At 48.7% G+C, this 22,806-nt stretch overlaps 1 protein-coding gene across 8 annotated transcripts in view; it reads left to right on the forward strand.

Moving 5' to 3' along the window:
* MPRIP (myosin phosphatase Rho interacting protein) overlaps window positions 1-22,806 on the forward strand; it is a 153,998-nt gene that overhangs the window by 79,938 nt on the left and 51,254 nt on the right. For 4 of the 8 annotated variants that reach the window (XM_081889032.1, XM_081889031.1, XM_081889030.1 and 1 more), the window contains exons 5-7: window positions 1,285-1,369; window positions 13,367-13,577; window positions 17,415-17,922. In XM_081889032.1, the coding sequence (XP_081745158.1) occupies window positions 1,285-1,369; window positions 13,367-13,577; window positions 17,415-17,922 (804 nt within the window). The remainder of the gene's footprint in view (window positions 1-1,284; window positions 1,370-13,366; window positions 13,578-17,414; window positions 17,923-22,806) is intronic. The other 4 variants (XM_081889036.1, XM_081889035.1, XM_081889034.1 and 1 more) reach the window with 1 other exon arrangement.

Genomic DNA, 22,806 nt, shown 5'->3' on the forward strand with positions numbered 1-22,806 from the left:
GGAATACACGGACGCCACCCCAAGCACAAACAGTGCATCTTTGCTTGTGTGTGTGTGTTGGAATGGAGATTAGAAGCCACCCCACCGTTTGGGAGGGGAAGAGAAGGCATTCGCATTGAGCAGGTTTGGGGTGGGGAAGGGGGCACAGTTATTCCTCTGCTTGCACCAGTGCCCACGTTGTTGCTGTTTGCACAGAGAAGATTTAAGATTTGAGGAGTAATGGGGAAAGTTGTAGCTCAGAGGTAGAGCATCCATTTAGTGTGTAGAAGGTCACAGGTTCAATCCCCATTGTTATTATTATTATTATTAGGGTTTGAAATCACAGAAGAATTGGGAGGGACCCTGAGAGTCATCTGTTCCAACTCTGTGCAATGCAGGAATCTTTTGCTCAACATGGAGCTTTAACCCCTGACCCTGAGATTAAGACCATCATTCTCTATTGTCTGAGCTATTGCTCTGCTGCAAAACTGTACCTGATTCATAGAGGGAAGTGGAACATATACAACCATCCTTTTCATAACCCACAAGCCCTCATAGTCTGTTCAGATGAGCCATACCTTTCCAACGCCTCCCTTCCTTTGAACTGCAGATGTTTGGAAATGGACTTGGGACAATTTGCATGCCACCACATTATATCCTGTCCCCCAGAGCAACAGCTGCCTGGATGTCTCCAACGTAAGGGGGACTGTGTGTGTGTGTGTGTGTGTGTGTGTGTGTGTGTGTGTGTGTGTGATTTGAACACAGAGCCATGGCAAGACTCTTATGTTGTTTTCCCTAAAGTCAGACTTCCTGGTGAATCCATTGACTTAAAATTGCAAATGTTAAAAGCATTGGGAATACCGCTTTTACCCCCTCCGATCTACCCTGGTGTTGCACAAGCCCAGTACAGTGGTACCTTGGTTTACAAACTTAATCCGTTCCGAAAGTCCGTTCTTAAACCAAAACCGTTCTTAAACTGAGGCACGCTTTCCCTAATGAGGCCTTCCGCCGCCGATGCCCTTCTACTGTTCGGCTTCCGTTCTTAGACCGAGGTAAAGTTCTCAAACCAAGACACTATTCCTGGTTTTGCGGAGTTTGTAAACCAAATCATTCTCAAACCGGACTGTTCTTAAACCGAGGTACCACTGTAATCCACCTCTTTCTTTAATAGATGCTTGTAGCCAACCAGTCAACCTGCTCCACGAAAGAGGGAACCACCGCCAGTCTCTCCTGGCTCTCGGAGCCTTTTCCGGATGCTTCCCGTGACTCGATTCCTAACTCTCCTCTCTTTCCTCTTTCTTCCAGGTGGCTGGAGATGCTGGTTGTCTACCCAAGGACGAACAAGCAGAACCAGAAAAAGAAGAGGAAAGTGGAGCCCCCGACTCCGCAGGTAAATCGGTAGGAAGGGGGAAGTGATCCCCACCAGTTATGGTTAGCAAGATCTGGGACTCCCTTTGAAAAGCACGCCTCTGAAACGAAAGCAGCTTTTCACAGCTTGCTCATGGCTTTGCAGCACTCATCGTTTCTTTTCTTTTTTTTTTAACTAATTTTTTTTATTGAGTTCCCAAATCTTATCAAATCAGCCACATATTAAGACAGATTTAATACCGGTATTTCCAAAAATGGGTTTCCCGCACTCCATTCTTGATGCGTCTAAGTTTTCCTCTTGTCGCTGCTTTATTTTCCTAGTTGCTTCTAGTTTACATTACGTTCCTTACAATTCACCTTACATCGTATTGGCCCAAATATAAGCCATACACGCAAATAAGCCTCACCTTTAAAATTCAGGGGGGGGGGGGGACAGACAATACCTGAATATAAGCCGCTCCTTAAAATTACGCAGGCACTCACACCCCATAAATGGCAAATGTAGACGAAAATCCTACAGCGATATCGTAAAAGCCCATTTTTGTAAGGTCACAGATTTAAGCCACCCTTTAACTTTTCACTGTCGGAATTGGGGGGGGGGGGAGTGTGACTTTTATTCAGGCCTACACAGTATTGAGTAGTTTTTTTGTTATTTTAAAACTTATTTATCCTTATCCGTCCGCTATCCACTTGCCAATTCTTGCACGTATAATCTTTTAACATTTGCAATATCATATTGCGCTCATCTTTTCAAGCGAGAAAGAAAGTGGGGTCGGGAAGGAGCACCCAGAACCTCATTCTGCGCTTTCTCTGTGGAAGTGTAGGACTTAGCCTTAGCCTGAGTCCTGCCTCTCGCTTGAGGAAGGAGTACAGTTTTACTGCCAAGATCTTTGGTATTCAGAACCGTGCAAAACAGGGTTCAAAGGCTCAGCAGGAGCTGTGCCTTGCTGAGCAAGCTAAGAAAGACATTGGTCCAGCAAGCAACACGCCCTCTCAAGTCCCCTTATGTGGGAATGGAAGCATGGAAAGTGAGGCTGTTCTTTGGACTGGGCAAGCAAACGGGAACTCCTCCTGCGAGGGATGGACCTGAGCCATCTGTTCACAGCCTGGCATCTCTGTGACCCAGAAGATGGAGGACATGACAGCAGCATCTCTGAACCAGACTGAGCAGAACTTTCTTCCTGGGAGGCTGAGCTATCGGTGGGTCCTGGAGATGGTGCCAGTATGGGAGGCAAGGCCAGAGCAGGAGCCGGGAAGATACAAAGTGCTTTAGTGATCATAGGATCTTAGTAGAGTTCGATGGGCAATGCAGGAATCTCAGAAAGTTCTTGCTGATGTTGAGTTGGAATCTCATTCTTGTAACCGGAATCCATTGGTTCGGGTCCTAGCCTCCAGAGCAGGAAAACACAAGCTCGCTCCATCTTCCATGTGACAGGCCTTGAGATGGCAATCATCATCATCATCATCATCATCATCATCATCTATTTATATCCTGCCCTCCCCAGCCGAAGCTGGGCTCAGAGTAGCTAACAACAGTAAAAATTACACAGTTTACATAAAATCATAACCATTTAATTGAAATACATTCTAAAATCAATTCAGAGTCAAATTAATGACAACCATTGGGCTAGAGTTCTATGGGGATTACCAAAGGAGGGGGTCAGACTGTGCCTCGGCCAAAGGCCTGGTGGAACAGCTCCGTCTTGCAGGCCCTGTGGAAAGATGTCAAGTCCCGCAGGGCCCTTTGACTGGACTTAACCGTCCAGAGGTCCTTTACCTTTTTTACCACATGGTGTTCATGTGCATACACAGAGTGACACCCTCCTGCAGCAAGGCAGACAAAGGCTACTTCCTGGTTGCTGCCTAGATGCTTTCGGCCCCCTTTTCACAGCTGGAAACAGGGAATATATTGTTGACTGTCCACAGGCCTCTCCAGTTGGATTGGATTACCCAGCGCTCTGGTTTCCCTACAGGGGAGAGGTTCCCTGGAGGTGACGTGGAGAGTAAGAGGCCACAGCTGAGGTTGAGGCCATTCCTAGATCTTTTGGGGGCTGGGACTGCATTCTCTGGGGATCCAGTGACAACGTTGGTCTCTTTTTTGACTATAAATGGTAAAGAGAGAGAGAGAGAGAGAGACCCAAAACCCTGGTGCAGGACCATGACTCATTCTTTCCTGCCGGAGTCTGTGGGGGGTGAGAATTCAGCCCCTGATCCTCTTCTTCTCTGGGACTAAGGCTGTATTTAAGGCACACAGCTCCCCACAAAGACTGCTCTGGACTGTGGTTTATCCCTTTGAGAGCCTGAAGTTCGCAGCACCCTTAGCAAACTCCCAGTTACCAGGATTTTGGGGTGGGGAGAGTTGTGTACTTTGAAAGTACAGTTGCGTACACAGAATTAAGGCTGAGATTTTGTTGCTGGGTTGGGTTAACCCAACGGGTCAATGGCATGGATTGCCCAGGAAGATTCTGTCATTTGGGGTCACGAGATGGGAGCCACATGAACAACTCCCCAGCTGTTGCTCCTTCCTCCTCCTCCTCCTCCTCCTCCTCTTCTTCTTCTTCCTCTTCTTCTTGTTAGAATGTGAATACCGCCCTATGCCCCAGGGTCTCAGGGCAGTTCACAGAATAAAATCAAGATATAAAACCACAAAATACATAATAAAAGTAAAAACAACCCAATAGCTCCCTCCCCCCCAAAAAAAAAACATTTTGAAAGGGCAGAGAATGTAAATCAGATTACCCAAAGACCTGGTTAAAAAGGAACATTTTTGCCTGGCGCCTAAAGGTGTACAATGAAGGCGCCGGGCAAACTTCCCTGGGGAGAGCGTTCCACAAATGAGGAGCCACTGCAGAGAAGCAGTGTTGAGTGGAGAAGCTTGCAAAGCGAATTGTGCAAGGTTTAATTGTCCGACTGTGAACCTTCTCCTTGGTTGTGACAAGGCTTAAGCCCAACCGGAGCGATTTCACAGAGCTGTCGTAATGCTGAGGAGCTGAGAGGCAGGTGTCGTCTACTTGTCTTCCTTCCCCTCATTATTATTATTATTACAGTGGTACTTCGGGTTAAGAACTTAATTCGTTCTGGAGATCCATTCTTAACCTGAAACTGTTCTTAACCTGAAGCACCACTTTAGCTAATGGGGCCTCCTGCTGCTGCCGTGCCGCTGCTGCGAGATTTCTGTTCTCATCCTGAAGCAAAGTTCTTAACCCGAGGTACTATTTCTGGGTTAGCGGAGTCTGTAACCTGAAGTGTTTGTCACCCAAGGTACCACTGTATTAATTAAATTTGTATACTGCCTTTCATCTGTAGCTCTCAGGGCATTTCATAACATAAAATTACAATATAAAAAAGCACAAAAAAACATAATACGAATAAGAATGAAAACAAATCAATAATCTCCTCTCCCATAACGTATTTTCCTCCCTGAAATAATTTTTATTGGTTTTACACATACAAAATATAAATGAACACAAACTGTAAAAACAAATCTATATAAAGAGGTTCTCCAAATCTCGAGATTTCCCCCCACCCCCATGGGGTCTCATTTTCAACACCTACAACTGCATATTCATCCATACTCCAGTCTCCACCCCCATCATTCTGCCCGGACACTGAGGTCCAGCGCCGAGGGCCTTCTGGCGGTTCCCTCACTGCGAGAGGCCAGGTTACAGGGAACCAGGCAGAGGGCCTTCTCGGTAGTGGCGCCCACCCTGTGGAACGCCCTTCCAGCAGATGTCAAAGTGATAAACAACTAACTGACATTCAGAAGACATCTTAAGGCAGCCCTGTTCAGGGAAGTTTTTAACGTGTGATATTTTACTGTATTTTTGGTTTTTATGGAAGCCGCCCAGAGTGGCTGGGGAGGCCCAGCCAGATGGGCGGGGTATAAATAATAAATTATTATTATTATTATTATTATTATTATTATTATTATTATTATTATTATTATTATTATCGTTGTCCCTGAGAGGGGGCAATGACAATAAAGATATTATTATTATTATTATTATTATTATTATTATTATTATTATTATTATATCAAACCATATTGTCCATAGTAATTTTTACACGACAAGTGGGTCAAAATCCTGTTCTTGTTTCCGTCTGCTTACAGTGGTCTCCCAAATAACTTATAAAAATTTCCCATTCTTTTTATAAAGTTTTTATCCTCTTGGTTTCTGAGTTTTCCAGTCAGCTTTTCCCATAACACATTTAAAAGGACATGGGATGTCACAGCAAAAGGCCTGGTTGAAGAGGAACATTTTCGCTTGGCACTTAAAGGTGTATAAGGAAGCTGCCAAGTGAGTCTCCCTGGGGAGGGCATTCCGCAAATGAGGAGCCACTGTATAAAAGGCCCCGCTCTCGTGTTGCCACCCTCTGGACCTCTCGTGGAGGAGGCACATGGAAGAAGGCCTTCAGAGGATGAGTTTAGGGTCCAGGTCGCTTCATGTGGAGAGAGGCAGTCCTTGAGGTATTGTGGTTCTGAACCACTTAAGGTGCTATAGATTAAAACCATCGCTTTGAATTAGGCCTGGAAACTAATGGGCAGCCAGTGCAGTCGGGCCAGAATTGGCGTAAGATGCTCAAACCACCTTGTCCCACCTGAAACTTCCAAACCGTCTTTAGAGGCAGCCTAACGTATAACGCGTTGAAGTAATCCAACGTCGAGGTTACCAGAGCATAGACGACAGAAGTTAGGCTATCCCTCTCCAGATCGGGGCAGAGCTGGGCCGCCAGCCAAAGCTGATGGAAGGCACTCTGTGCTGCCGAGGCCACCTGAGCCTTGCATGACCCCACTTCTCCGATCTTCTGAGCATCTTCTCCATCGCAGGCTGTCCTTCCAAGTTCTGTGTGGGAATCAGGTGCCCTTGGAAAGCAGGAGAATCATAGAATCGTAGAATCATAGAGTTGGAAGAGACCACAAGGGCCATCGAGTCCAACCCCCTGCCAAGCAGGAAACACCATCAGAGCACTCCTGACATATGGTTGTCAAGCCTCTGCTTAAAGACCTCCAAAGAAGGAGACTCCACCACACTCCTTGGCAGCAAATTCCACTGTCAAACAGCTCTTACTGTCAGGAAGTTCTTCCTAATGTTTAGGTGGAATCTTCTTTCTTGTAGTTTGGATCCATTGCTCTGTGTCCGCTTCTCTGGAGCAGCAGAAAACAACCTTTCTCCCTCCTCTATGTGACATCCTTTTATATATTTGAACATGGCTATCATATCACTCCTTAACCTCCTCTTCTCCAGGCTAAACATGCCCAGCTCCCTTAGCCGTTCCTCATAAGGCATCGTTTCCAGGCCTTTGGCCATTTTGGTTGCCCTCCTCTGGACACGTTCCAGATTGTCAGTGTCCTTCTTGAACTGTGGTGCCCAGAACTGGACACAGTACTCCAGGTGAGGTCTGACCAGAGCAGAATACAGTGGCACTATTACTTCCCTTGATCTAGATGCTATACTCCTATTGATGCAGCCCAGAATTGCATTGGCTTTTTTAGCTGCCGCGTCACACTGTTGGCTCATGTCAAGTTTGTGGTCAACCAAGACTCCTAGATACTTTTCACATGTACTGCTCTCAAGCCAGGTGTCACCCATCTTGTATTTGTGCCTCTCATTTTTTTTTGCCCAAGTGCAATACTTTACATTTCTCCCTGTTAAAATTCATCGTTTGTTTTGGCCCAGTTCTCTAATCTGTCAAGGTCGTCTTGAAGTGTGATCCTGTCCTCTGGGGTGTTAGCCACCCCTCCCAGTTTGGTGTCATCTGCAAATTTCATCAGGATGCCCTTGAGTCCATCATCCAAGTCGTTGATAAAGATGTTGAATAAGACCGGACCCAAGACAGAACCCTGTGGCACCCCACTAGTCACTCTTCTCCAGGATGAAGAGGAACCATTGATGAGCACCCTTTGGGTTCGGTCAGTCAGCCAGTTACAAATCCACTGAGTGGTAGCATAGTCAAGACTGCATTTTACCAGCTTCTTTACAAGAATATCATGGGGCACCTTGTCAAATGCCTTGCTGAAATCAAGGTAGGCTACATCCACTGCGTTCCCTTCATCTACCAGGCTTGTAATTCTGTCAAAAAACGAGACCAGGTTAGTCTGACATGACTTATTTTTCAGAAATCCATGCTGACTATTGGTGCATGTGGGCTGCCCTCTGCAACTGACTTCACCCCCCCCTTCAAGGTGCCCACACGCCTTCCAGCTCCTTGAGGGTTTGTGAGGCAGAGTCGGATGCCATCTCCAGAAGGAAGCTAAGCTAACGCTTGCGCTGTGCTCCATTCTCCACCAAGGAGAGGGAAATGTTGCAAGTCACGTTAGCGCAAACCAAGCAAGTTTGCAAGGGCCTGTTTTGCTGAGTTCTGCTTCTGTCAGTCAGGGAGGAGATGGTAGCCAGGCCCCAGAGCCCTTGAGATCCTACTCAGAAGGCACACACCCTGTTTCCACTGCTCTGGAGTGGTTCTTGCATAGCTATCAGACCAGAAGGACTGCAGAACTGGGTTTTCCGTGTGTGCGTGGAAGATGAGATTATCCACCCAGCACAAAACTTTGCAACTCATTCTGAATGCTGGATTATTTTTTTTTAGGAAATAAAACTTTATTCGCATTAGCCAATGGCCATAGCAACCTTGCAGTTCAAAAGCACGTCAAAGTGCAAGTAGATAAATAGGTACCACTCTGGCGGGAAGGTAAACAGCGTTTCCGTGCGCTGCTCTGGTTCTCCAGAAGCAGCTTAGTCCTGATGGCCACATGACCCGGAAGCTGTACGCCGGCTCCCTCGGCCAATAAAGCGAGATGAGCGCCACAACCCCAGAGTTGTCCGCGACTGCACCTAATGGTCAGGGGTCCCTTAACCTTTACCTTTATAGCAACAGTAAAACATTACATGCTGGATTGCATGCATCCTTGGGTTTGCCGATTTAGGCCCCGTTCCATCCATTCTCAGCCGATTTCTCCCACAGTGGCTTGTGGTGAAATAGTTGGTGCTGTCCTCTCCTCAGAGCTTTACGTCTCTCCCAGAGCCCTCAGATGGTTAGTGTTTGTGTTCCAAAATAAACCAGGCAGGCAGCTGCTTTTTCCTGTCCTTTGACTCGAGACCTCAGACCATTTTGGGGGTTGCGGGTGCTTTGCTTGAGGCTGGCAAAGAGGAAGCCCCCACGCAGCACGATCCTAGTGCCCCCTAAGCCGTTCCCCTTTTCTTCTTTTCTGTTTTTGGAAGAGGAACAAAAATTGGGAAGGGGCTAAAACAAAAAAAAAAAGCTGGCCAAATAATAATCATATTTTTGGATTGCACTTGGTTGCCGTGGCAACCTCTTGGAAACATGACAGGATCTGAGCTCCTGAGCACCAAATAAGGTAAGTAGGATTTTGGGGGAAGATGCGAGGCGAGTAGAAGCGTCTGCTGGGTCTCTTCCCAACCAGGCCATCTCCGGAGATGGTGCTGATTTGGGGGCAAAGCTTGTGCTGTCTGGGTGCTTCTGCTGAGTGGCAGCACAGATGATAACAGGAATAATAATTTTATTATTAATATCCTGCCCATCTGTCTGGGTTGCTATACAGGCATGTTAAATGCCTAGGAAAATTTTTGTGAGGGGGTTCTGCTTCCAGTATCTGGATGGGGGTTTGAGATTGTTCTTTGTGACATTTTTCACTTCACGATGCTCCAAGTCCTGCTTGCTTGCACACTCTGCTATTCCAGAGGGAAAAACGATAACTACCCAGAATGCTTTGAGGACTGTAGTCAAAAGAGGGAACCTGTCTACTGGTTTGGTTTGGGGCCTGTGGGAGAAGCATCCCTCCCCCTAGTAAAACTGCAACGTGGGTCTTGGCCACCAATGAAGCAGTGGGGTGAATTTTACCTCGGGCTGAGTTCAGGTGTGTGTGGTCACCTTCAGCCTCTCAGAGAGCGAGGGGATTGCTTGTGATTGAAGGCGATTGTAAGAATATCCGCCTCACTTAAAAATCCCCTCAAGAGACATACAAACACCGCTGTGAGGGCACTTCCTCGTCCGGGGTATATCTTGAGGGTATACAGTGGGACCTCAGTTTTCAAACGTCTCGGAAGTCGAACATTTTTGTTTTCGAACGCCAAAAACCCAGAAGTAAATGCTTCCATTTTTGAACACGCCTTGGAAGTCGAACAGCTTCTGCTGCTTTTACTTGTTATTTTTCTCAGTTTTCTGCAGGCCTCCCTTTGCGCCTCGGTTTTCAAATGTTTCGGAACGCGGGACGGTCTTCCGGAATGGATTATGTTTGAAAACCGAGGTAGCACTGTATTTGAGGCATTCATTTCCTGCTTGCGAGGGTTGCCTTTGAGGTTGACACCAAGCAGTTTCTTTCCTGGCTTGGCAGTACCAGGGGCAATGCAGGTGTGTGAGAGTCGTAGAGGCTTCTGCCATGGCGACATCCCCACGATATACTCCAGAGGGGTTTCAGGGATGCAGGCAGTCGCGCAAAGCTCGTCATCCATCTCTGGAAGGGCTTAGCGAAGGCCTCTGGACCAGGTTTGTTCACCTGACTGAAGTGAGGTTTGTGTGCCTTTCCAAGTCAACGCAATGCCATACATTTCATAGACAGGGGTCATCTATTCCGGTTCCCCCGCAGTGCAGGAATTGTGTCCCTGGGTGGGCTCAAACCACCGACCTTCTGGTTGACAGCCAGACACACACCTGACCCCTTGTGCCGCTGGTTAAACTGCTATTTGTACCAATTTAACAACGTCTTCTCATTCATGTGACTCTGCAAGTTCTCTCTGAAACTCCTGGCAAGTTTCTAGGTTTTTTTGACTGAGGAATTGACTGAGAGAAAAATACAAAGCTTAATATCTCACCCCCTTTTTATCCAAACTAAGACTTTGATCTATATACAATAAAAACATAAAGGGGGGGGGGGAGAGAGAGAAGAGTAGAAAAGAGGTTAAAAGAGAAATATAAGATTCAGAAAATAAAAAGCTTCCAATTCTTCCCCTATGTAAAAACAATATTCACTTTGTCCCGTGAGGCGAGTTTCAAGTTCTCATGGTCACAGAGAGAAAGATTTATCTTTGTTGCTTTAACTTTGTAGCTGCGACACACAATGGTGTCTTGGGGGTGCAGGGGACCCCGAGAGAAGGGTGGGGTGGATTTGTGTTCCTCATCTTTGAGGAGCAACCCTGATGTGTTCGTGCGCCCAGGCGCACTGCTTCTGGAACAGGTCCAAGTGGTGTACTGTATTTCTAAAGCCACCTTTTGCTCTTCTCTTCCATTTTTGACTCCTGCCCCTTGCGGGAGGAAGACTAATAAAAGCTCTCTCCTCTTTTTGAAACTCAGCGCTTAGCCCCCCGTTGCCACTGGGAAGTCTTTCATTAACCATTCCCCTTGTGAGGCTGCCTTTGCGTCTGGCAGCTTCACAAAATCTATAAATAAGATATTTGTGTGCACATGTTATTGTGGCCCTCAGCTGTTTGGAGACTGGGGTGGGAAGAGGTGTCTTGCTGGAAACCAGAATGCAGAAGGAATAAAGGAGCTATGAAGGGAGAATGTTCATGTTAGATGTGCAGAAATAAAAAAAACTGCTACCCTTGCTAGCTCCGTTCACCAACCCCACTCCCATTTCTTCCACATTAATGACCCAGATTTTCCCCTTCCCACCTCAGGCAACTATACCAAGCTTGCTTTTCACCTTCCTGACCTGATTTCTTCATGCAAATGCAGAATTGTGATGCAGCACCAATGGGGGCTGTGCGACGACAGCCTTGCGTTTTTATGTATATAGGAAGAAAAGTGGAACCCGTCCTCCGACTTCTAATCCACCCCCTTCAGCAAGATAGGCTGTGACCCTTTCCCTCCAAACTATCTGCGCATGCTAATAGCTTACTTTATTTTGAAAATATCAGCATTGTCTTTCCAGAGCAAAAAGCTTGAGGCAGTTTACAGTAGCAGAAACACTTAAAAACAATGAAACCAACATGAAGTTATAACCAGGAAGAGCATCAAGAATGGGGAGAGGCTCAGAGTCCTTCTGGCCAAGAACACTTTCAAGTCTGTAAAAAGATTAAAAACCACAGAGGCTAAGAAGCTAAATCTAGGCGGTGCGGCAGAAGGAGACAATTTTAACCTGGCATGTAAAAACTATCCGAGGAAGATGTTGGCGATTCCGCAGCAGTGGCTGTACCCCAGAATTTGTTCTGCTTTGTGAAGCCACGGTTTTATTTTCCCATTGGTATGGCTTTTGGAGCATGGCCTTATCGGGATTTTAAAGCACAGTTCCATTTCTGAGGCCCAGGGTTGCCTTAACTGCAACCAGCCTGCCACCCATCGGGTAAGGCGGGTTGCAAATACAACATTACCAGTATCACGATGTCATTTTTCTCCTGAGACAATTGCAAGACAAAGATGTCAGTGCAGGAGCAGCAGGCAAAGTGATGTGCTGTTCTACACATTTAAGATGCTAGGTCTGCACAACCCCTATAGCTCAGTGGTGGAGCATCTGCTTTGTATGCCGAAGGTCGCAAGTTCAATCCCCGGCATCTCCAGGTGGGATTGGGAAAGATCCTGATCCGAGACCTTGGCATGCCTCCTCCAGTTATTATTGCTGATGGTATTCTTACGATTAAACTTATTTGTTGCTTCTTTGCCACAGCAACTCAAAGCGATATACAGAATTTTAAACAACAATCTTACTCTGACATACATAAAAGCCAACATTTTAAAAACATGTAAAAGACAAATCCATTAAATATATATATAGATTAAAACATCCCACTCAGGCAAAAAGGTAGTTGATAGTTGAAAGCCTGATGAAGAAGGAATCTTTTTCCTGGCGCCTATAGATACATAATGGTGGTGCCAGGCAAGCCTCCCTGGGGAGAGTATTCCACAAGCAGGGAGCCACCACTGAAAAGGTCTGTTTTTTGTGTTGCCACCCCCTGGACCTCCTGTGGAAGGGACAGATGAAAATGGGCTTCAGATTATGATTGCAGGGTGCAGGTCGGTTAATATGGCCAGAGTTGGTCCTTGGGACACGGGTTCTGAGCCACAGAAGACTAATAATAACCCAGATGGACCTATGGTCCGACTCTGTATACGGCATCCTCCTGGTTTTGGCACACTTACCCAGGTCTTGAAATGATCAGGCTCCGTGTTGATGGGGAAACTCCGGGTTTGATGACATTACTACATGAGCCAGTGCAGGCCTAAACGTAACAGGGCTTCCGTTTTTGATGGCAAAGTGTGTCTCCTTCAATGAAATGCTGAGGTGCAACTCAGCTTGCATTGAAGACCGGTGGGTCTGCATGGGAGAAAGTGCATAAAGACCCTCCAGACTCCCTAGCCCGTCCTTTAAACCTGTGCTAAGTGCTAGACCAGGGGTAGGCAAACTAAGGCCTGGGGGCTGGATCCGGCCCAATCGCCTTCTCAATCCGGCCCGTGGACAGTCTGGGAATCAGCCTGTTTTTACATGAGTAGAATGTGTCCTTTTATTTAAAATGCATCTCTGGCTTATTTGTGGGGCCTGCCTGGTGTTTTAACATGAGTAGAATGTGTGCTTTTATTTAAAACGCATCTCTGGGTTATTTGTGGGGCATAGGAAATCATTCATATATATTTTTTGCAAAATATATTCCGGCCCACCACATGGTCTGAGGGACGGTGGACCGGCCTATGGCTGAAAAAGCTTGCTGACCCCTGTGCTAGGCTGATGCTCTCAAGGTTGCTTTCCTCATTTTTCACATCCTTCTCCCTCCCTCCTTGCCTCGGGAGAGGAGACATCTTTGTGTGTGTCTCTTGCTGAGCACAAAGAGCATCCATGGCTCTGTTACTAGTCTGGCAGAACTCAGGCCTTCCCTATCAAATATGTGTTTTTTATTTTCTTAAACTCGGAGTGATTATAACCAAGGGCGAGGTGTGTTCTTAATCCAGCAGGGGATCCAGCACTCAGTTCAGCTTCCAAGCTGCATGTTTACATTCCATGACGTAAGTTGGTGTGAGACAAAAAATTGTCGGGGAAATTCACGTCGCCTGACGGTTCTGCCTTCTCTCCTAGGAACCCGGCCCGGCAAAGATGGCCGTCACCAGCAGCAACATCCCTGGTGCAGAGAAGGTCCCCACCACAAAGTCCACCCTTTGGCAGGAAGAAATGAGGAGCAAAGACCAGCCAGATGGCAACGGGGGACTCAGCCCAGCCCCAAGCCCTGTTCAAGGCCAGGCTCCCCCTGGATGCTCCTTGAAGGAGCCGACGCTGGACAGCAAGGAAGGTAAGGGTTGAACCCTGAACCCAGACAGAACAGAGAGGACAAGGCCGGCATAGAAGGTGGGGGGTCAACGATGTTTTTTGCACATGGGACGTGCTGTGTTGGCATACCTGATATCCCACACCTCTGCATTTCGGAAGATACCTGCGTAAAGCACGGAGGCCTTGCGAAATTTAAGCGCAGACACCCTGTCCCTCCACTTATCTTTGCTGCTGCAGAGGATTGTGTAACATCCAAAGGGAAGAAGTCAAGTCTCTCCTGTTTTGAAGGAGCGTGTTGACTTCCCAGTGACCCTGTCCGAATATGTTATGGCTCTGGCCTGCTGGAGCTGGGATAGTATCAGAGAATAGCAAAGATAAATCCAAGGCTAACACGCCGTAAAGAGAACGGTTTGGCAGAGCTGCAGGGGCTGATTTGGGTGGCTTCAGGCGCGTCCCAAGAACAGCATGTTCATCGTGAGAGTCAGCGAGGTTTTAGTGGTTAGATTCCCAGACGACGTAGATGGGGGGGGGGGGGGGAGAACCTTGCATGCCACCTTGAGCTCCTCGGAGGAAATCGTGGCATGAAATGCAACAATAAAAAAAAACCTTGCGTGAGGCCTGGGTGGGATGTACAGAGGAGGGAGTCCGAGAATTGGGAAGGGGCTGCAAGGGAGCTTTGCAAGTCCTGCCCAGCTGATGGGAGACCACCGTTCTTGTCTGTGGAGTCTGCATCAAACTCTGTGGATGGCATTGTTGGACTGGCAGGGCTAATAATAATAATAATAATAATAATAATAATAATAATAATAATGTTTTATTTATACCCCGCCCTCCCCAGCCAAGACCGGGCTCAGGGCGGCTAATACCAGGTATAAAACAGTTGATTAAAATACAACTTTTAAACAAGATTAGAATGGAACATTAAAATGCAGCCTCATTTCAGTAGTCAAAAGTCAAAAACTTTTTGGGGATGGAAACATCAAATCTTCACGCAAGTTGCCCAAGTGCAGCAAATCGCTTTTCTTTTTCGCATGCAAGGAAGCAAAAGGCTGTGTGCTTGTGACTGGGGACCCCCCGGGGGGAGGGGGGAGCTAAACACTGCCTCCAGGTGGCTCCCCGTGTCTCGTGTGTTGGGCTTTGACACCCTCTCGGCTGTCTCCCAAACCTGCAGCCGGGCCTCTCCTTCCCCTTTGCGAGCATCCTGACCTCACTCTGAGTTCCGTTTCTTGACGTGACACTCAAGACCCTCTTTACCTCGCGCTTTCCCAAAACGTTGCAGAGTTTGCGAACTCACAATTTAAATAATGCGAAGAGGTGTCTGGATCTTGAATGTGTTTGCTAACCCACCCACCCCATACCACCTCTAGATAGGGGGCCATAGGGCTTTTGCCTCCAACCGATAATAAACTGCGGAATGCCTTGATTTTATTTTGCATCTTTTGGCTCACCACCTGAACTCCCCTGCATTTCTTGTCAAACAGTGAGTTCCTCTTTCGTTCTCCCGTCCCCAGTGGTTTGCCTCATCCCACTGCCCCCCATCTCCTCTGATTAGTCTGCCAGCAGCTCTGCTGCATTGTTCTCCACGAAACAATAAGGGCTAGGGATCTGCTTCCTGTACAGGATGATGAGTTTTCCCCGTGGCTACCTAGGAAGAGCCAATGTTTCCCTCCTCCTTTATCTGTGTTTCAAGGCTGGCTATCAAAAGCGATTGTTTTCTTCCTTGCCTTCCTCTCAGGGGGTTCGCCATTCTAGCATGTGCAATGCTTGGGATTAATCAAGATGGGCTTTTTATTTATTTTTTGCCCTTGGTACCAAAAATGTCTGACTTCCCACCCCATTTTCCATGCCCAATATATTCTCTCTTTTATACCATCACATCCATTCTGTATTCTCTTAATTCCTTCTGTTGCTTATATTTCAAATCCTGCTTGCGAGTTCATCATACTACGACATTTTCTTGAAAGGGCTTCCATTCTTCCACAAAGCAGTTGTCATTGGAATCTCTTACTTTGGCAATTACCGTATTTTTCGCACCATAGGACGCACTTTTTCCCCTCCAAAAATGAAGGGGAAATGTGTGTGCGTCCTATGGTGCGAATGCAGGCTTTCGCTGAAGCTGGAGAGCGAGAGGGGTCGGTGCGCACCGACCCTCTCGCTCTCCAGGCTTCAGGAGAGCCCCACCACCAGCCCCACAAGCTCGGGGGACAGCGGGGAGGCGGAACGCCGCCATCCCGCTGTCCCCCGACTTGGTTAGAAGGCTGGCGGGGGGAGAAGCCTGCTCCTCCCCGTCACCAGCCCCGCAAACTCGGGGGACAGCGGGAGAGGCGCAGAGCGCCCTTCCCGCTGTCCCCTGACTTGGCTAGAAGGCTGGCGGGGGGGAGAAGCCTGCTCCTCCCCGTCACCAGCCCCGCAAACTCGGGAGACAGCGGGAGAGGCGCAGCGCGCCCTCCCGCTGTCTCCCGACATGGTTTGGAGGCTGGCGGAGGGCTTCCTCCTCCCCCAGCCCCGAAAGCTCCCAGAGCGATGCCAAAGCTGCGCGCAGCTTCGGCATGGCTCTGGGTCCCGTTCTGGGGGAGGGGGAAGCTCGGGCTTCCCCCGCCCCAGCCCCGCGTCTCCAGCCGGGAGACGGTTGCGGGGGGCTGGTTTAGCCCCGCGCGTGCTCTCCCGGCTGGAGAGGTGACGCGCGTCTATGGAGGCTCCTGCCATAGGCGCGCGTCACCTCTCCAGCCGGGAGAGGGTCGCGGGGGCTGCTTTAGCCCCGTACCTGCTCTCCCGGCTCCTGCCATAGGCGCGCGTCACCTCTCCAGCCGGGAGAGCAGGTACGGGGCTAAAGCAGCCCCCCGCGACCCTCTCCCGGCAGGTCGAAAGGAACCTGAAGCCTGGAGAGCAAGAGGGTTCGGTGCGCACCGATCCCTCTCGCTCTCCAGGCTTCCAAGGTAGCCGTCTGAACGCACCTTAAACGGCACCTTGTTTTAGAACGGGAAAACAAAAGGGGGAAAATTCTCCCACTCTCTGCGCAGAGCCTCCTGCCGCTTCGCTGAAGGGGCGCTGGGCAGAGAGCAGAAGAATTTTTTTCCCTTGTTCTCCCCCCTCTAAAACAAGGTGCGTCCTATTGTCCGGTGCGTCCTATGGTGCGAAAAATACGGTAATTTTGCCGATTCTGCATAGTCCCTCACCTTACTTACCCATTCCTTGGTGGGAACGTCTTCTTCCTTCCATTTTTGTGTGTGGCAAATCCTAGTCGACGTTGTTACATACACAAACAACTTTATTGCTGGTTTTAAATGGTGTTTTGATGTCCTTTCAACTTGCTGTTTTTAGCCAGTTTGCTTTGTACTTTATAACATTCAGTAGTGCCATAAGCTGCCTTGAATCCCAATAATGATGATGATAATAATGATAATAATTTTATTTATTTATACATACGTACGTACGTACGTACGTACGTACATACATACATACATACATACCCCGTCCATCTGGCTGGGTTTCTCCACCCACTCTGGGTGGCCCCCAACAGAATATTAAATACACAATAAAACATCAAACATTGAAAACTTTCCCTAAACAGGGCTGTCTTCAGATATCTTCTAAATGCCAGATAGCTGTTTATTTCCTTGGCATCTAATGGGAGGGAGGGTGCCACTACCGAGAAGGCCCTCTGCCTGGTTCCCTGTAACCTCACTTCTCGCAGTGAGGGAACCACCAGAAAGCCCTCAGGAGAAAGGTGGGTGGTGTTTATAATATTAAATAAGCAAGTCCCACCCCACCGATCTACATAGCCCTGAGTTCCCTGCGGGGAGGGAGGGGCACCCAAGGGCAGCCCAGTCACCTCCAGCTTCTCCTTGCCTCCTCGCAGACGACAGCAGCATGCATGGCGACCGAAGCGACAGCGGGCGGAAAACCCGGGTGGAGAGCGGCTACTTCTCCTTGGAGAAGACGAAACAGGATGGGAAGCCGGACGAGCAGCAGCTGCCGACCCCGCCGTCCCCTCCCAGCCCCAGCACCCCCAACAACAGGTACAGTGACTCCCAGTCACCCTCCCCGGAGCAGAGCTGCCCCTTTCCTTCCCCAGGTGGCCCCCCAGGCAGCCGAATGGTGTACAGCTTCTCCCTCAACTGCCTGGACTTGACGAGCGACTACAAGGACTCGGCCGCGAGAGACGGGGCGAGGGGAGCCGAGAGGCCGGGCCGCCCTCTTTCCTTTAGAGCAAGCCGGCAGTACGCCACCCTGGCCGATGTCCCCAAGGCTGTCAGGATTAGTAACCGGGAGGCTTTCCAAGCGGAGAGGAAGAGGCTGGAGCGGCGTTCCCGAGCTCGCAGCCCCGGAAGGGAAGAGGTGGCTCGGCTCTTTGGCAGCGAAAGGAGGTAAGGAACGGGCGACAGCACCACCGACGGGTTTCTCGTTCGGAGGAAGCCAGTTGGCTCCTGGCGTTGCTCCTCGCAGCGTTTCTCCAATTCGGGTCTCCTGTTGTCGGACTACAACTCCCATCATCCCTGGCCACTGGATGATGGGCCTTGTAGTCCAACAACAGCTGGAGGCCCGAGATGGAGAGATGCGGCAACGTTTGAGTGGGGTTTTGAGCTGCCCTGCTGGGCACAAATAGGGCAGCCTCCGCAAGACCATTTTTGCTGGGTGGGTGGTGTTAAATGTGGCCCAGCCAAGTGGCATTTGAAGAGGTCGCTCGGTTGTGCAGAGGAAGGGATAGTGGGAAATGGCAGGGCAGACAGGAAGCTGAAAGCAGGTGCAGGCAACTCCCAGTTATGTGTGACCCCCCCAAAAATTATCAGTTTAGCTGCCTCCCAGAGCACAGCATCCAAGCCCTGAAACTATATCACTGCATTCAGGATGCAAAGGAACTCCTTTTCCGTGGACATGACTTTAATGCAGGGCTTTTGTGGGTATTGCACAGCATTGGCAAGGAGTCTGGTATCTGGTTCGGGGCTTGGAAAATGTTAGCTTTCTTCGGAAAGAAAGAAAGGCAGAGCAAGTTGCTGGACCTCATGCTTTTGAAGCAAAACACAGAGAAAGCCTCCAAAATTAATGAGTGGCTCGGCACCAGGTTTTAACTCAGTTGGCGGTTGAGTTTAAAGCGTTGCACAACTGCCTCTCTCCCCTCTCCACATATTTCCCTAGGCAATGCATGTGTGGGGAGTCTGGCATGTATGCTGGCCTAGCTTAATGAGCTGTGATGGAGACTCAAGGAGACTTCGTTTAGTGGAGCTGAATAAGCTGTAAAATACCTTGGTATGTGCACAATAGCTGGATTTGTGCAATAGCTCTGCTGATGTGCAAGGCTGCAAATCTGCAGCTGCAAAGGTGTCTCGCAGACATACAACCGTGTGTGTGTGTGTGTGTGTGTGTGTGTGTGTGTGTGTGTGACATTCCAGACCCCTCACATATAATAGTTGAAACTTGCCTTTCCAAATTAACTCTCTCTGTCTCGTTTTCTCGGCATGACGAGGCCTGCAGGTAAAACGACAAGAGAGCAGGAGGCGCAGGACCAGAGGGGAGAAAGCTGTCTTCTCTCTTTTGCTCACTCTTGAATCCCGACAGGCGTGTTCACTCGAGCAGGTTTCTGACGAGTGGCTGCGGGGGTCTTTTTGCATTTGTCTCCAGTATGCACAGAATCACAGCAGTTGGAAGGGGACCTGAGGGTCATCTAGTTCAACCCTTTTGTCCAGCGTGGGACTTGAACCCACGACCCTCAGGTTAAGAGTCTACCCCAGAAAGATTATGCTGTGGTGTTGACCCTCGCACCAAGAGGCAAAAGTATACAAGGGGTGGCAAGAATATTGGGGGATTCTTGGGCCACATTGGTTAGGCCGCCTTACATTTAAAGCACTATTGTACAACTTTAAACAGCCCCAAAGAATTCTGGGAGATGTAGTTTGTTAAGGGTGCTGAGAGTCGTTTGGAGACCCCTATTCCTCCCACAGAGCTAGGATTCCCAGAGTGGCTTAGCAGTCAGTCCCTCTTGCCAGGGAAATCTGGGAACTGTAGGTCTGGGAGGGAAAGAGGGAGTCTCCTAATAATTCTCAGCATCCTTAACTAATTACAATTCCTGGGATGCATTAGGGAGAGAAAATATTTCTCAAGAGGTATAAATAGTGCTTTAAATGTAGGGGATTGTATTCTGTTAGATTTTGCTCAGAGAATAATTGGCCTAATTTAGTTGTCTTCATTACTTCCAGTGGGTCTCCTCTGAGTAGCCCACAGTGTGGATGTGGTCTTAGTGTAGAAACAAACAGGACATTCTGCAGGTCATTCAAGATGCATCCCAGGCACCTAGAAGTTCTCACCAGGGACCCTGCAGTGATCCTGAGCTGCTGCTCGCATGAGATCTAGGAATGTCTTGCAATGGTAAAGCTACATTTTTCAGGATCACCCTTTTAGCACCAGGTACCAGTCTCCGTGCACGCATGGGTGGGGAATTCCCTCGCAGGTGAGACCCTCCTCGTGTTCCTTTCCTAACGTGTGCCCAGAAGGTACAGGCTTCATGTAACTTCGAAGGCCTAGCAGGTGGCTGGGCCCCCTCTCCCAGAGCCGCTCAGCTGAGTGGGTGACACACCTTGTCGTGTCTTTTGAAAAATGGAGGGAGAATGTACATGCCCCAAGAAGTGGTCCCCTTTCACAGGTTCCTGGATTGCAGGATTCATTAGTGTTGCTGTGGAACTGGGGAAATAATAATAATAATAATAATAATAATAATAATAATAATAATAATTTATTTATTTATACCTCACTCATGTGGCTGGGTTTCCCAAGAGAATTAATGATAATAATAATAATAATAAAGCGATAAAACATCAGACATTAAAAGCTTCCCTAAACAGGGCTGCCTTCAGATGTCTTCTAAAAGTCAGATTGTTGTTTATTTCCTTGACATCTGATGGGAGGGCGTTCCACAGGGCAGGCGCCACCACCGAGAAGGCCCTCTGCCTGGTTCCCTGTAACCTCGCTTCTCGCAATGAGGGAGCCGCCAGAAGGGCCTCAGTGCTGGACCCCAGTGTCTGGGCTGAACAATGGAGGTGGAGATGCTCCTTCAGGTATAGTGGGCCGAGGCCGTTTAGGGCTTTAAAAGTCAGCACCGACACTTTGAACTGTGCTCGGAAACGTACTGGGAGCCCAAAGGAAACCAAGCAGCTTGTAGAGCAGGGCAGGCCAACTTCTCAGACCAAGTGGGCCACAAGAATCCTTGGGACAAGGTCACCCAGTGAGAGCTTCATGACCGAGCAGAGATTTGAACCCTGGTCTCCCAGGGTCCAACACTTTAACTAACCACTGCTCTGTGCTGGTTTAGCCTTACGTGCAAACCAGCTTGGCATGACTCCATCCCGTCGCGAGCTTTTCCTGCCCTGCTAGCAGCTGCCAGTGATTGCACAAGTGTAACATCTGAATGAAGTCCCAGAATGCAAAGAGCATGGATTTTTTTTTGGGGGGGGGTGTCATTAGCAAAATATCCAACCAAGATGAATGGGGCCGCTGTGCAAGGCCTCTCTGGTTACCCTCCAGCCATCTTGGTGTCTGAAACTCTCCTAAGAGGCGTGCAACAGCTGGATCCAGCCAGCATCTGGCTTCCAGAAATGTCTGGGGAAACTCTTCAGCAGGGTGTGGATGCTGCAGCCTTATTGCTGCCGGTCCCTTAGTGTCTGCTCTTGGGATGTGCCATGTTCCCTCTGGCCATGGAGGTCCTCTGAGCTGTCGCGGTTAATAGCTGTCAATCAGCTCTCTCCTCCGCAAAGGCGTCCTCTGTATCCAGGTGGGCTGGCGCAGGACGGTTTTCTGAGCCCTGCCTGCGGCCACCTGCAACAGCGAATTAACATTGCCCTGCAACCCCCCCCTTCCCCTTCTGCTTGGCTCCTGGCTGCTTCTCTGCTTTCCCCACTTTGCTTCTTGCTTATTAACATTCTTCTCCCACCTGTGAGTCGGTTCTGTTGCCGTTTGTGGAGCTGAGCAAACTTGTTCCAAGCATCTGGTGTCTGTTTTTGCACCTGGATTTTCCTCCTCCTCTATTTGTGCCTGGTCTCCGTTTGCGCATGGGAGCCCACTCCCCACTTACCACTCCCACCCCTGTCACAAACACATACTGCACATGCCAGGGTCCCAAGGAACAGACCAAGCGCTTTAAAAACAGCCAGCAAAATCCCAGCTCACATCCTGCCTTAGTCCCTCTGGGTCTTGGATTTCTTGTGCCAATTCTCATGTTCTCTGAGGGGCTGCGGGATTATTCCAGCAACAGCCCAGAGCAAACTGTCCTTAGAGCTAGTTACAGGTAGGTAGCCGTGTTGGTCTGCCATGTTGTTGTTGTTTAGTCGTGTCTGACTCTTCGTGACCCCGTGGACCAGAGCACTCCAGGCACTCCTGTCTTCCACTGCCTCCCGCAGTTTGGTCAAACTCATGCTGGTAGTTTCGAGAACACTGTCCCACCATCTTGTCGCCCCCTTCTCCTTGTGCCCTCCATCTTTCCCAACATCAGGGTCTTTTCTAGGGAGTCTTCTCTTCTCATGAGGTGGCCAAAGTATTGGAGCCTCAGCTTCGGATCTGTCCTTCCAGTGAGCACTCAGGGCTGATTTCCTTCAGAATGGATAGGTTTGATCTTCTTGCAGTCCATGGGACTCTCAAGAGTCTCCTCCAGCACCATAATTCAAAAGCATCAATTCCATGGTTGAAACAAATTAAATTAAATTAAATTTAAAAATTCCTTCCAGTAGCACCTTAGAGACCAACTCAGTTAGTTATCGGTATGAGCTTTCGTGTGCATGCATGTATCTGAAGAAGTGTGCATGCACACGAAAGCTCATACCGATAACTAACTTAGTTGGTCTCTAAGGTGCTACTGGAAGGAGTTTTTTTATCTTTTATTTTATTTTATTAGTCCTTAGAGCACAGTTTTCATACTCCTTTCTACCCACCACCCCAGGCTTCCTTTGAAGCATATCAGGGATTCAACACTAAGGAGATTATTAACAGTACGCAAGTTTGTCTGCCAGATCCACCTTTCCCTGGTTTGTTCTGTCTCATGGGGAGATTCAGTTGCTAAACAGAGTGCGAGAGTCATTGTCTGTGACCAGAAAAAGCAGTGTTTGAAATTAGCCAGGAGCCAGGCGCATTTTGCTCCTAGGTATCGGCCACTTGCGGCAAGTGAGGATGCCTGGACGCAAGGATGGTGCCTGACATCTCCACCATCTGAAGGTGCATGCCTGGGGATCATTGGATCTGGACTGTTTTCACACACTAATAGCCCATCC

The sequence above is a fragment of the Podarcis melisellensis genome, assembly GCF_964234715.1.
Source record: "Podarcis melisellensis genome assembly, chromosome: 14".
Lineage (NCBI taxonomy): Eukaryota > Metazoa > Chordata > Lepidosauria > Squamata > Lacertidae > Podarcis > Podarcis melisellensis.